We start from the raw sequence: 15,956 nt of genomic DNA, 5'->3' as shown, positions 1-15,956 counted from the left end.
CACTCCAAACATAATGCTTTGAATGAATTGAAAGGGGGTGTTGTTTAAAGGAAAGCTGCCAGGGGCCTGTAAATTTTTTCCACATCAAATGAGACATATCTGTGATTTCATTTTAAGCCTCTTTTTGTTAACTATGGAGTTGGTGTATGAGATTAAGTAGACTTTATTTGTAAGAAAATATTTTCATGTTCTGTTTAGTAACTTTGTTTCCTTATGCCTTTGGCATCAGGTGATCAAAAGACATTTCTCTGAGATTGCTGCCCACAAATATAAAGCCTGTGAATATATAAAGTTAAAATCCACCTCCCAGGAGACTGTGTAGTGTTGCTGAATAAAAGGAAAAAAACAAAAACTCCAATAATTTGAACCTCACTTACACAAAGAGGTAAAGACACTTTGTACTTTCTTCAAAAAAAAAGAAGAAAGAAAATTAATAAGCTAAGCAAAATTGGAAGGCATATAATTAAATTACTTAAGTATTTAAACATATATTTTCTAATATAACAAATCATTCCAAACCAGTTATTAAAGTAAGTTATCTTAAAACAACTTAGCCAGCAATTTATTATCCTATTGATAATATGAAATGAAGAAGGATAATTAGTAAAATATCTGAATGATACTCATCCTAAAACCTTTTACTTATCCTAAACAACATCACTTCCGTTTCTTCTTAATTAGTCAGTTTTGGTGATTTCCTAAATTCTATTTTTAACAAATCCCTAAGGACAACCTCTCACCTTAAATGTAAACATCACCATTACAATGATGTTGTAACTAAAGTTAATTTTTTTTTAATTTAAAAAGAAACTTTTAGAAGGAGCCCAATCCATTACAAATCCATAGTATGCACAGATCAAAGAACTGCCTTATGAGGCTGTTGTTATGATGTGTTTTATAATGTGTTTTTCCCCCACCCTGACACTCAGGTGAGTTTGACTCAACAGTTGAAGAAATATTTTCATGCCTGCCAATTGACAAGCACTATGACAGGTGCAGGGGAATCTAAGATGAATTATACACAGTCCTAATCCTCGAGAATCTTTGGTCTCGATGCATTACTATTCAGGGCCTCAAATGCTTTGACTAAGAGTTGCTCAAAGGATGCAGGCTGGGGAGAAAGACAAGTCATTAAAGGCTGCCCGGAGGAGGTGTGAGCAGAGCTGAGTGATGAAAGGAAATTGATAGTCCCTTTTATCATTGTCCATTCTGCTATGTAGAGGCCTCCATCACATTTGAAGAGCTTTCTCCCACTTTAAACACCCAGCAGAGACCTCTCAGACCTCTCCCATGGCAGCAAGCAGGTTTATCTGTTTCCAAATGGATCCATAAGGAATCTTGGGGTTTACACCCCTTTTATGTTATAGGAGTTGGTACATACTGCATTTTGAACTTCAGGATAAGTCAGCTTCAATATCCTGCTTAGAAGTTAGACCGTAGGTGCAGAGAACTGTAAACAATTGTTTCTATCACTCTTTTGGCCTGTGGAAATGGGCAAGTGGGAACCAGGGAAGAAGAAGGAAGCTTTATCCTATGCATTTATGAGCATGGATGTTCCTGTCCAGTATAAGAAAGGGACTCCTAAGTTTGGGTTTGTATTTTAATAGCCTGTACTGCTGAATTTCTCAATATTATCTTTCTCAGTATGAGGGATATGCAATCAGGGACTTAGACAAACAATTTTTTTGTTAATTAAAAAGCAGGGAAAGAAATGCAGAGCACACCAGGTTGGGCCATTGTCAATTCAGCTTTTACAGTAATTTGGCAGATCAACATTCACTGTGGATTAGCTCACCAGGCATTTTTATGCCCACCTTTGCTGTCTCTCCTCCCCTTGGGAAGTGAAGAAGGAACAAAATGTGTGAAATCAGCTTGCTTTTCCTACTTGCCCAGACTTCTTTATTACCTTTTAATTGTCCTGAATAATCTCGGTAACTATTTGCAAGGTGATTATAGCACCTGGACAGGTCAGTATAGAAGAACGTACACTGGCTTTGGATTCATAAAGCGTGTTCAGTTTTTGGATCTGCCACTTATTTGGTATAGAGCTTTTAACAAGTCATGTGTTCTGTTTGCTTCCTCATTTCCTCATCAGTCAAAAGCGTGATAGTGCTACTTACCTCATGGGTTTGGGGGAGAATCAAATGAAATTATGTAGGTGAAAGTGCTTACTCCGAAGGATGAAAAATAGGAAAACCCTGTTTTCTTGAGCCATTGAGAAGTGTTTAATAAGTACATATTGGGTGAATGAATGACTTAGTGAATAGGAAGAGAATGATATGAATGACATTAAACTTCCATACTACTTATGGCAAAGCAGTACCAGCTTTTCACTAAACTACCAGGGAATAACAGAATGTTCTTTTTCCAAAGGTGTGACACCCTCGGTGGAGGCCTTTGATAAGCTGATGAACAGCATGGTGGCTGAGTTTTTAAAGAACAGTAGGATCCTGGCTGGTGACGTTGAGACTCATGTGAGTACTTTCCTCCCCCGTTCTCTGTGGAAAGGTGACTGCTATTAAAATTTTTTAAAAATAATGATCATAACAAGGGTTGGTGAGGGAGTGGAGAGATTGGGACCCTTGTGCACTGCTGGTGGGAATGTAAAAGGTGCAGCCAGCATGGAAAAGAATATGGCGATTCTGTAAAAAATTAAAAATGGAGGGCTTCCCTGGTGGCGCAGTGGTTGAGAGTCCGCCTGCCGTTGCAGGGGACGTGGGTTCGTGCCCTGGTCTGGGAAGATCCCACATGCCGCGGAGCGGCTAGGCCCATGAGCCATGGCCACTGGGCCTGCATGTCCGGAGCCTGTGCTCCGCGATGGGAGAGGCCACAACAGTGAGAGGCCCATGTACCGCAAAAAAAAATTAAAAAAAAAATTAAAAATGGAACTATCATATGGTCCGTCAATTTTACTTCTGGATATATACCCAAAAGAATTGAAAGCAAGATCTCAAAGAGATGTTTGTATACCCATGTTCATAGTAGCATTATTCACAATAGCTGAAAGGTGGAAGCCACCCAAGTTTCTGCTGACAGACGAATGGATAAACAAAATGTGGTTCGTACATACAAAGGAATATTATTCAGCCATAAAAAGGAAATTCTGACACATACAAAAACATGGATGAATCTTGAGGACATTATGCTAAGTAAAATAAGCCAGTCACAAAAAGATGCTGTATGATTTCATTTATCTGAGGCATCTAGAGCAGTCAAACTCATAGAAACAGAAAGTAGAAGGGTGGTTGCCAGGGCCTAGGGAGAGGGAGAAAAATGGGAACTTGTTTAATAGGTATAGAGTTTTAGTTTTTCGATGCAAACTAAACTCCAGAAAGAATTCTGGGGCTCTGTTGCACAACAATGTGAATATACCTAACACCACTGAGCTGTACACTTAAAAACAGTTAATATGGTATATTTTATGTTGTGTGTATTTTACCACAATTTTAAAAAAAAGTTCAGCCCGAGGAAAAGCAAAGTCATAGAATTTGATAATCTCTGGATTGGTAGAGACTTTTAATGATATCTAGGCCAGGCTTCCAGTTTTAGACACCTTTTATGCATTTTAAAATGTTTAGCATCCTCCCTGAGGCTAGTTGTTATTTGCATGCATTTTATGGAAATCTAAAGTAAAAGCCAAACCAATTAAAAACCTAAAAGAGATTTATCACCAGGTTCTTCTTATTTATTTACCTTTGTTGCTTGCAAAGGATTGAATTCCACATCCATTTGCTTGTAGATTTCTCGGCAATGAGAGAGTCCTGGCAAAATCATTTTTAGTATAGACTCACGGAAAATCTGATTCTTGAATAAAGTTGTGGTTTGTGGTTAAAAACAAACAAACAAACAACAACAACAACAACAAAAAAACATGTAAAGGGATTCTCCTTCCCCAATTAGACTTTATATGCAACACTCAACACCAGTCTTCCAGGGATCTGGTGACTCAGGTTATACCATTGGTTCCAGATTTGTAATGAAATAGGTGCTTATCTCATCACATTTGCAATGTGTTTGTTCACTACATCTAAGAAAAATGAAGATTCTTCTCATGGCCTCCATTTTTATTAAACATACCTGCTAAAATACTCATTGGCAAAAGAGAGGAAGCGCTGATGTACAGGAGTTCTAGAAAAGTCTGTGTAGTAAGACATATTCACTTCTAATGTATCACAGAGCTCTAGAATTGCCCCGGTCTGTTCTTGAGCTTGATGTTTTTGTTTACAGAAACCTGGTCTGTCGTAAGATAGTGGCTGAGCTTCTTATACTGAGTCATGATAGTACCTGAAAGGTAACATATAAAATGGAGTATTACCCCCAATACACTAAATGAGATTCTTTAATGATTAAAGAACAGTTTACTCTCTTGAACACTATTACAATAATTGTTATATCACTATTGTTACCATTAATATTGACATTATGCTTCTGAGGTACACAGTACATTATAATTCTTATTAGTAATAGCTCACAAAATTATTTGTAATGTTTTTTTACTGGGGAATAATGAAGCCTGTAAATATGTATATTTAACTTTGCATTTAAAAAAATGTAGGGTTTGCATACTAAGTAAGTCTCTCAAGTTACATAGTAAGCAGTTCCTTTAAATTCCTTTTAGAACAAAGTGAGTTATAAATAAGGTGTAGCTTGATTTATATTAAGTTTTTCCTTCTCTCCACTCATTAGCCTGAGAACAGTATGACTCAAAGGAAGGAATATTCTCAATAATGAATATGTAATGCTCAAAGAAATTTATGTTTTTCACTAATTAGTTTTTTAAAAAGGAAGGAAGGAAGGTGGGGAAAGAGAGAAGGAAGGAAGGAAAGAAAGAGAAGAGAAAGAGAAAAACACTTGTCATCTGAAAATATAGACTCTGGTTCTACAACACAAAGAAAAGTACAGGCACCTATCGTCCATGTGCCCATTACTTTAATACATTAAACAAGTAGTTTATTTTTTCTCTCTTATAGAACCATGTGTCACTGACATTAAGCTTGCAGCTGCTGCCTCTCACATAAGCCAGAAGTGAGGGTTGAACTTTGTTCCAAGAACACACCTGTTGCCTAGGAAAAAACCCCCACATACCTGATTGTACAGTATGGAAATTTGAGAATGACACAAATGTGCATCATGTTAAATCCTGTCCCTCTGCTTAAAAGCTATTTCACAGATACTAATAATGAATAAGGGCAGCCGAGCTATGATTTAACGTCTGTCTTGATGTGTTGGCTGCTGGTTGGGCTTAATTTACTGAACACTCAATAGTCTATTGAGAGAACAGACCACAAAAAAGGGGAACTGATAGCTACAATTAGGAAGCTCTGCTGAACCGAAGAACATAACAGGTTTAGAAAAGATTAGATCTTGTAAAGCCTTCTCGTATGCAACATAAACCGAAGGGCTTATTTAAATTACCCTCCAACCCAGGAACACTGACACAACTTGCGCCCTTTTTAAGAAATAATAAACAATGCATACTTGTATAATAGATGTTTAGGGTAAATATAGTCCTCAATGTCAAAGGAAAGGATCCCCTAGAAACTGGGCCTACAGAATTCTAAGCCCTTGGTCAGCCGTCATTTACCTTTAATGGATGACTGTGATTTTTTTTTTTTTTTTTACGAAGCTGTCCTGTTGCTATTCATGGTATATGGAACTAATCTGGGTCTACTTCTAAATGATTTAACAATTGTGAAACAACTGCAAATCATATAGCTCTTCCTAACTCAAGCCCTTTTTGGAGATTTATAGAATTTACATTTTAATGTTTGTAAATGTCTGGAACATTTATTTCTTATCATGATTAAAATTGATAAAAAAGAAATATTCTTTTATTAATTGTTCAATAAAAATGAGAGAATCACATTTTTAACAAAAGAGCAATAAAATTCAATGAAAAAGTATAACACGCTACACATGGTAGGGTTAAATCACACTGCACGATATCATGTCCTTGAGTTCCTGGACTTTATAAAGGATGAACCTATTTTGACAATTATTATAGCTGTACTTTTGATGGGTCGTGATTACTCTTCTAGATGTTCCTAGGGTTTGTTATATACTTAAATCGTCTACAAAATATCTTGTTCATTTTATGCCACGTTGGTTGGGTGACATGTCCAAAAGGGTGGGAAAGTAAGAATGATCTCTTCTTGTTTGTATTTGGATTTTAGAGCTGGCTCTTCCTTTTTATAGAATGACCTTAAACTAGTCCCTTACCCTTCTCAGTAATGAGACTGGACGACATCATTTCCAAGGGCTCTCAGAGCCCCTTTGAGTGACTCACCCGTTGTCTCATGTAAAAAGCATGAGGGAGTTACTCAGTTGCCAGATGAAGAGCTTGAGATAGAACAGCATCATCACCATTAAAAAAAAAAAATCCTGAGCCATGCCAAGGAAAGTACCTCAATCATCTGAACTTGCAAAACAAGCCGAAGGAAACATGTCAGAAAAAGGATACACAGAACACTAAGGACAACATATCATCCTGCTTTATGATGATATAGAAAAAAAATCAGACTCCTTGTTTAAAAAGACCTTGCGGCCTCCATGAGTCTGTCCTTCTTGGTCTTACAGGTTGTCACTTCTTCCTTTACATGGACCTATCTCTAGAATAAATAATGCAAAAATGTCTACATATTTATTTTACTATTTGTATCCATATTCTTCCTTGATTTTAGAAAACTTTTATGGGTAATTTGTACTCACTTAAAAAAATGACCATTTGCATTTTTGGTGCTTTATAATCTGGGTCTATATAGAAACCCTCCTGTCCCCACCAAAAAAATCAAAAAAATGATCAGAAGCACAAGTTTGGAGTTGACTCAATGTAACTGCCCATTCCATACAGATCCTCCTCACTGTCCTGCCTGCCTTTGGCCAAGTTGGTCCTCCCATTGACTAGTTTCTTGCTAATAGCTTTAATCTGAACATTTATTTTTATTATAATTAGACATGAATACTTTGGCAATCTCAAGTCCAAAGGATCTGTACATCTTTCACATTCTCCAAATGGCAGAGACAAAAAAAGTGACTTGTACAAAGAATTCTGCATCTAGATTTCATACAGGCTTTATATCAGGGATCTTACAGTCTTGGCCAGTTATGATAGTCAGAATTATTAGAGAAGGAAATACCTTATAAATCATCCATTCCAATATACATCCTCATTTTTTCCTTTTTTTAAAATTTATTATTATTTTTGGCTGCATTGGGTCTTCATTCCTGCGTGTGGGCTTTCTCTAGTTGTGGCGAGCAGGGGCTACTCTTCGTTGCGGTGCGCGGGCTTCTCATTGCAGTGGCTTCTCTGGTGGCGGAGCACAGGCTCTAGGCACGCGGGCTCAGTAGTGCGTGGGCTTAGTTGCTCTGCAGCATGTGGGATCTTCCTGGAGCAGGGCTCGAACCCGTGTCCCCTGCATTGGCAGGCGGATTCTTAACAGCTGCGCCACCAGGGAAGCCCCTCTTTTTCTTTCTTTGTCATTCTGCCTTCCTTACTCTCTCCCTCCCTCCCTCTCATCCTCCTTCCTTCCTTCCCTACCTTCTTTTCTTCGTTTCTCTTTTTCTCTTTCTTTCTTCCTTTTATCTTTCTTTCTTCAGAGAAGGAAACTACAACTTAGCTAGGTAGGAGATGTAGATGATGTGTTGAATGCAGCACCATGACCCTACGGCAGAGCCAGAAATCTGGTCTCCAAAGTCGCCATCCATGGTTTGGGAGATGCCCGGCTTAGACCCCCTGGGCTGCTGTCTTCCACTGCCTTTGTAGGCAACTGGATCGCTAGTGAGAAGCAGTGGCACTTATCTGCCATCTCTTCCTGCCCTCTGCACTCTACAGCTCTTACAGTTTGCCCTACCAAATTTCCACAATGTATGGAAAAGTCATGACGAAGGTGGGCTCAGGCACAACAGGTGAGGAGAGAGTGGAACATCAGTGTGACTCATGTCTTTCATGTGTCTCCTCAGAGTAGCACTGAGTGAGGTGACAGGGAGAACAGTGACCTCCAGGACGGATGAACTGTGTCCCTTGTGGGTCTTCGCTTCTCCCCCATCACACTAGCCTTGTCTCAGCCTGGTCATCACTCACTGTGCTGTTGACACCAAATTTGCAGAATTCAGAAAGGTCACAGATAGATCCAGCTCTGTTATCATTTCTTCCCAAGAAGGTGGAGAATTTTTATTCTCAGCATTGATCACATATTTTGTTATCCTACGTATGCGTTGACTCACAGCCTAGTCCTGTTAAGTCACCAGCCTTAGTCGGACATCCCTGTGACTGCTTTTTAACTTAAGGATGATTACTTCTAGAACATCTGATCCCTGTCTCTTTCCTTGAAAATTCTAGTTTCGTAGCACATTTAGAGCCTTGGAGAGGCTCTAAATAAGGAACTGGACTTGGAATCTAAGCGTTTCTTGAAGGGCCACAGGCATCACTAACGTCCAGGATCTCCCTGTTTACTCCACCAAAAATAAAATATGTTACCAGAGTATTTTGCTGAAACAATGAATTAGGTTCCATGAATCTCTCAGGTTAAGATGAGATCTGTGCTTTTCTTTCTGCTTCTTAAAGGAAACCTTCTAAGAAAGCCTGTGGAATGCCTGTCCTGATTATCCTCTTCTGTTCTATGTTCACTGGCATTAGCAAAACTTCGGAAGAGCCGAAATATGCAAGGATGTGTTCTGAGCGTGCTCAGGCTGCTGTGGTTGGGGGTGAGCTATGTCACCCACCAGCTGGCCCCTCTGGGCCTGCACCTGGGGAAAATTAGGTGATTGAGTCTCACGAGAATGGTGTTGCTCTACGTAAAAGCATAGCAAGAATCTGCAACTTAGTCTGTGTCAGGAGTTCCTGAGGGTGACCAGCAACTGTTCTCCAAACATTTTTTCCCTCAGAAATACCCTTTCAGAAGATTGTTTCCCACATCAGAATTTAATCATGTTACCTAGTACTGCAAAATAGAGGCCCTTTTCCTTTTTTTTTGCCTTTCTCTTTTTTTCCCCTTATATTTCCTTCTTTCTAAAACTATGCCAATAATGGGAACATTTGCTGTTGTTTTCTTTCTAGACTTCAGGATAATTGAATTGTTTGCCTGGAGGCTGCTTCAGCATCTAAAAATTAATACTTTATCTAAAAGTAATGACCTGATTTCATTTAGATTATCTTGTTATTTCTATTCAAGCAACCATCCCCACAGAACACACCACACACACACAGACATGCCCACACACACATGTCTATCCACTATTCACCTGAGAATTTGTTATAATGCTGTATTAACTACACATAAGAAAAAACAGTCTTGGTCAAATATATGGGTGTTCTGACCCAAGAGTCACTCTAACTGTAGGATATGTGTTTTCAGATTTCTTAGTGTGCGTGAGGCAAGTACAAAATGTGCTTTTTTACCATTAGTATGTTTTTCCCTTTCCAGTTGTATTTAGATTATGGTTTAACATGGTAAGTTTTAAAATATAACAGTTTATACATTTTATAACTCATTACCAGCCAATTCTTTTCAATATATCAAGTATAAGATGTTTTGGTGATGTAAAAAAAAAAAAACAGGGTATTCAATGAATTAATAATTTATCACTTATATGTGTTTGCAATAGAAATCCTTTCCCTTTCAGAAAACGCTTTGCAAAATAAATATTTTAACTGGCAAGGTACTTGGAATGCTGATAGTTTACTTGCAATTGCTTTGGTTAAACAGCTTAACATACAGAATAGGTGGTCTGATTTATCCCTTTGGGCCCCCCTGTTGAGTCTTGGGATCTATTTCAAGGTTCCAGAAATATGCTGTTTTCCTCTTGCCCTCTCAGTGTCTAGCATAGTAGGTGGTTAATAAATTTTTGCTAAATGAATGATTGAAAATGAATCAAATCCTTAACAAATTATTGAATCAATGAATAGATGAATGTACTGTGGCTGACAATTGGATCAAGCAATATCCTAGATGAGGAGTTAAAAGAAAATCAAGGCCAGGTTTTATGTCCTGAATTAGCAAGTGAAATATTGGAGAAACATAGATTCTATAGAGTTTTGTTTATCATGTGTGCACACACACACAAACACACACACATGTCCTGGTTTTGTCGTAGCCCTGACAATGTATGTAGTACCCCCCTCATTCCCTTTATTCTCATTCCTCTTTTATAGTTGAGGAAAGTGAGCCATTGAAAGACTAGAGCTCTAAGGCACCTTAAGAAAGCTAGATGAGAATTCATAAGTAATAGGAAAATCCATCAGTATATTGACTTGTAGCGCAGTAGAAATCTCATGAGTGCTATGTGTGACAGGATATTTTTGTGAACCTTACTGTAAGTACTTTAAACGGACGGTCATATTCAGAAAAGAAATAGGATTTTGTTTGGTTTTTCTGTTTGCATTGGGTTTTGGCATGTTGCTTTCCCCTTCAACCATTAACATTAAAATGATAGCCTTCAGGCAAGAAATAACTTTGGAGTCTAAAAGGACCTGTTGGAAAATTGAATTTTTGTCCAGGACTTCATGGCATATTTCCAATAACCAGCTCTCCCTGGTTTCAGGAGTCTTTAGTTTTATTTATATAATTTTAAATATCTGGGTGAAAAGTGAAAAATTCAGTAAATTGTCTCAGTTTGTCCAGTTCAGACAGTCCCAAATTTTAAATAGGGACTCCCACCCCAAAGTTGATCTGCAAATTAGTTCTTAGAAACTTGGAAGACACTTGCCCACAGACCTAATGTAAGGGATGGGTGGTTTGTTTCCTATGCAAAGATGCAGAAGAGTATTACTCCATGTGTAGTACACAGACCACCACCATCCGCAAACCCTGCTAATCGTCTGCTATGAGATGAGTACAAAAATTGTGAGTAAGACGTTGAAAATTTATATAACAATCCAACGGTAATTTTAAGGCTGCTAAGTCTGGTAATTTAAAAAACTTGGACTTAATGCTTTGTGTGTCTGGTTTTTATTCATTTTTCTAGTAAGACTATTTTATTTATTTTACAAAACTATCAGTCTGTGATAGATGAGAAATTAAAAAGAAAATCTTCACTGAAGGTTTTTGCTCAGCGGCCATGGCTCACGGGCCCAGCCGCTCCGCGGCATGTGGGATCTTCCTAGACCGGGGCACGAACCCGCGTTCCCTGCATCGGCAGGCGGACTCTCAACCACTGCGCCACCAGGGAAGCCCTTCACTGAAGGTTTTTGAGTAGCACTATGTAATGCAAAATGTTAGGAAAAACTCTTCCACTATGCTTTTAGTTAAATGAAGCAGGAAAACAATAACATTAAATGAAAAACAGTCATTTATTATGAATGCTGATACCTAGGCGAGTGTGAATTTAATTAGAGAAGGACTTAGAACTAGATAGGGATTTCTATGCAGATTATGCATACTTTCAGCTGATGTTGGGCCTGATTCCTTTCTTCTTTCTCTACCAAGCACAGGATTTTTCTTTTTCTTTATATGAGTGTATAATTACTCTCCTTTGATTATAAGAATAACTTTGGAATTGACAAATGGGACCCCAAAAAGGCAGGAAAAGAGATTTTCTAAGGATAATGGAGCAGGAATTGAAAGGAAAGGGTAAAGAGGTGATACCTAAACTTAAGAAAGATTTGCCTTATTGAAAATAAAGTCTGGAAGGATACTTATTGAATTTTGGGGGGTAAACTTACCAAAAGCTTTTACTTCCTAAACATCCATGTCTTTTGAACTTTTTATAACAAGCATGTATAAACTGTTATCATCAGAAGAAGGGGAAACGAATATTTGGTATTTTAAGAAAAAATCTTGGAATCGAGGAATTGCCTGGAAGGGATTTCACTGAGCAGCAAAAGACAAGTGAGAAAATGTGGGCACCAAGTGGTGTTGATCCCACACAGCTTGGCTGCAGGGTGACCTCATGGTCAGGAGTCCAAGATGCCTGGGAATCCATGGGGATTCTGGGAACCAGTGTTCAGCAAGGACTTTCCTAGGTTGAGTGTTCATAGTGAGACCTTAGTGTAGATGGATTGATGTCGGGTCTATATGGTTGACAAATGAACAAAATCTGGTTTGTAGCTAAATTTTATAGTCACTAGAGATAGACTTCATTTCCCTGCCTTATTTAAATTTTCTATATTAGTGACAGAGGCAATTGTAAAGAAGGGGAAAGAGAACTAGCATTTATTGAGGACCTGCGATGTTAGGCACTTCGTGCAGCTGCCAACAAACATTGCTTTACTTGATCACTAGGAGAACCTGTTAAGGTACGTAAATTCGAGACAAAGAAGCCCAGTCTCAGTAAGGTTGGGTTACTTGCTTATAGCCATGCATTTAGAAATGAGCAGCATTGGATTCTGTCTAAGGCCTATCTGAAGATTTAAGCTCACAGTTTCTCTGCTATACCACACTGCTTTCCAATAATTTCAGTCATTCATTCTTTAGCGGTAGTTACCGAGCTTCTGGTGTAATAAAGGCCCTTCTACATCGGCACCCGGTGGCCTAGTCTTCAAGAGCCTATTACCTACTTGGAGACCAAAGGCTTATACATATGCCTGAAAGTTAAATAAGAGTATGGCTTAAATAATACAGAATGAAAGGACAATGCTTAGCATTACAGTGCATTCTAGAATAAGGAGTACTTGTTGCCTCTAATTTTTCTGATTCATTAGAGCAGCCAAGTATCCTTTACTTGTATATACCCCAAATTCATCAACCATGAAGCAGTTCTGGCTTCCTGAGTCAAAAGATTTAGTTTAAACATGTTGATAAAATGCTTTAGATTCCTTAAGTGTTAGAAAAGCAAGTTAGAGAATTCAAAGAAGGGCCAATCTGCCAAGTGTTTTGTAGCTACACAGTGATTGAATTTGAAGATGAAGTTTATTTCAGAGAATAGTTTTGCTCAGTTACAAACTTGTAACAATATTCTACCTGTCAGAAAAGCAAACAGATTTAAATATACAATAGTGTTTTCTTTTTTTTTTTTTTCCTAGTCCGATGCCTTAAGAAATACTCATTGTTTTATTGATTTATTTATTTGGCCTCATCAGGTCTCCGGTGCGGCATGCGGGCTTCTCTCTAGTTATGGCATGTGGGTTTTCTCTCTCTAGGTGTGGCGTGTGGGCTCTGTAGTTTGCGGCACGCAGCCTCTCTAGTTGAGGCACCCAGGCTCAGCAGTTGTGGTGCGTGGGCTTAGTTGCCTCGCAGCATGTAGGATCTTAGTTCCCCGACCAGGGATTGAACCTGCATCCCCTGCATTGGAAGGGGGATTCTTCACCACTGGACCACCAGGGACGTCCCAAGAAATACTCATTGGTTTTAATTATTTCAAATATTTCATTTTTTAAAATATAATTTACAATTAATTATTTAGAAAAGTTCTATGTTGGGTTTTTTTAAATTACAGTGATTGGTTTTATATTATAGATTTTACAAACTTTCTACACATTCTATTTTTGTGGCCTGCTTGTTTAACTTAGACCATGTGCTCTGGGCCTCTTTCCATGTCAGTAAGTTGAGGTCTATACTATCACTTTTTGATGACTACATAGTATGTCATTGTATGGTTACACCATAATTGATGTAAACAATCAAAATTGTATGTAGGGGAAATAATACGTACAAGAATGCAGAGCCCAAACGTGGGTGAGATGAGTGAGGTCCTAGGGTGTGACTCTGAGAGGACGCACACCTGGCCTCCCCACCAGCCTCACCTAGTCCCTTCCCGGCAAGGATGGTCATCTAGTGGTATTTATAATCATTTAAAAAATTAGTGATGTTTGACGTATTTTCAGTTTTTCCCCTATTAGAAATGAAATTACAGTGCATGTCCTTGTACAAATACTATTTTATAATTGTACAGTTATTTCTCAAGGAAAATTCCAAGCATTGGAAGTGATAGGTCAATGGTAAATGCTCCCTAATATTTATCGTCCCCCCCTGCCCTTCCTCCCCACCACACACATTGTACTGATTCATACCCTCAGTGTCTAAAAGTGCTTTAGGCTGTTTGGTGATAATTACAAACAAGGAAAATAAGAATTTTAGGGACACAGTGCATGATTTGAATGCACATTATTATTCATGGAATCAATTTTTAAAAAATACTTTCCCCTCCATTGCACAAACAAGAAGATAAAAACAAAGCTATATGTCCTCCTATAAAACATTCTTTTTGCAAAAGAAGACCATTTATCAGTTCTACCTTTTATCTATTTGACATGCCAGGAAAATTGTTTAAATTGCTTCTTTGGGGCTGGATGTGACATGTTCTGGATGGGGTTGGTTGGGTGTTACTTTAATGGAAACCGATAATGCAGCTGAGCTGTGTAATCGACGATTTCAGGCATGGATATAGAAAGGACACGTTGGAGCTGTTCCTTAGTGTCAGAACTGTGCACCATGGCTGATGTAAATACTTATGTGAGCTGGAAGTTGTCAAGGCAACAGTCCTATTAATGAAGAATGAACCTCTTTTATTACCAGTGCCTGGATGATTTTTTTTTTTTTTTTTTATAAAATGTGCCTAGTAGTCTCACATTGACATTTTCAATCTACCTACTCATCTTTCCTTTCTAGGCTGCATAACTATTTAGCTCTATTCAGTAAGCATGCAACCTTTCTCTGCCAATGAAAGTGGTATCACTGAAAAAAAAATAGTCAACTGTAAGGGCAGTAAAAATACTAATTTATAACAATTACCTAACATAAAATTATTGCCCTTTTGATATATGCTTTGGCTAAGGCAGAGCCTGAAATTGACAGGGACTTGGTTGGTATCTGAGCAGGCCAGAGTCTTTAAATTAACATGTCTTTATGATTTAATGGAGTACTGCCAACATATTTATAAGTAAGTGGAATGTGACATGACTGCTTCCTTCTCCTGGTCAGACTGTAAATTTAGACTCCATTTTATTGTGTGCACACTGGATACTTAAAAAAAAAAAAAAGCTGTGTTTGAATTGTAGGCTTTAGGGAACGCTGTTGTCTTGAAGAGCCAGAGAGACATGTTAAGAGGAACGATGGTTAGAAATGTCTGGGCACCGAGCATTGTGCTTCCTGGGTTCTAGAGAGAAGGAAATCATTTCTTTAAAAAAAAAAATACTTTCCCTTTTTTTATGAGAGTACTTCTTATGTTTTGTCAAGCTAACTAAATGGGAAAACTTACCTTTTCAGTCATGGTTATCAGCAATCCATTCCTTTCAAAATCAGATGTTGTCTGTTCCACACAACTGGTACCTTGTTGCTTGTTACTCACAGTCACTAGTCGTTCTCTGGGTTAATGACTTGTTTCCCCTGATTTATACCTCGTAGCACCTAGCACCATAGTAGGTACTCAGAAATTACTTTCTGTTTATGAAATTAAATAATAATCTTCTATTGTATTCAGTCATATCTTTTATTTTTTATTTTATTTTATTTTTTTTGTGGTACGCGGGCCTCTCACTGCTGTGGCCTCTCCCGTTGCGGAGCACAGGCTCCGGACGCGCAGGCTCAGCGGCCACGGCTCACGGGCCCAGCCGCTCCGCGGCACGTGGGATCTTCCCGGACCGGGGCACGAACCCATGTACCCTGCATCGGCAGGCGGACTCCCAACCACTGTGCCACCAGGGAAGCCCCAGTCATATCTTTTAAATAATTTTTTCTGATAATAAAATTTAAATGTTTGATGTAGAAAATTTGACAAATAAATGTATGAAGAAGAAAATAGAAACCAGTCATAATCCCACTACTCAGAGTTAACCACCATTGATATCGTGGCATATTTATTTCATCAGGACATTGTTCAAAGTCCTGTTTCCTCCTTGATAAGATAGAATCAGCACTGATCTGTGCAGGTCATATGTATAAGGACAAGTGACACATGCCAAGAAGGGTACAGGTAGTCCAGGGGAGATATTAAGATGCTAATTGAAGTCAAGGGGACAGTTGTAGTCCAAGCAAAACTTGGCCCTTTTCCAGTGTCACTGTGGCAATTCCAGGGTCAACAAC

General features: G+C 38.5%; 1 protein-coding gene across 1 annotated transcript in view; it reads left to right on the top strand.

Moving 5' to 3' along the window:
* CAP2 (cyclase associated actin cytoskeleton regulatory protein 2) overlaps positions 1 to 15,956 on the top strand; it is a 119,524-nt gene that overhangs the window by 10,990 nt on the left and 92,578 nt on the right. Inside the window, exon 3 of the mRNA XM_007129169.4 lies at positions 2,374 to 2,474. Within this exon, the coding sequence (XP_007129231.3) occupies positions 2,374 to 2,474 (101 nt within the window). The remainder of the gene's footprint in view (positions 1 to 2,373; positions 2,475 to 15,956) is intronic.

Source organism: Physeter macrocephalus, chromosome 18, assembly GCF_002837175.3.
Source record: "Physeter macrocephalus isolate SW-GA chromosome 18, ASM283717v5, whole genome shotgun sequence".
Classification (NCBI taxonomy): domain Eukaryota; kingdom Metazoa; phylum Chordata; class Mammalia; order Artiodactyla; family Physeteridae; genus Physeter; species Physeter macrocephalus.
This window is presented reverse-complemented; position numbering and strand designations above follow the sequence as displayed.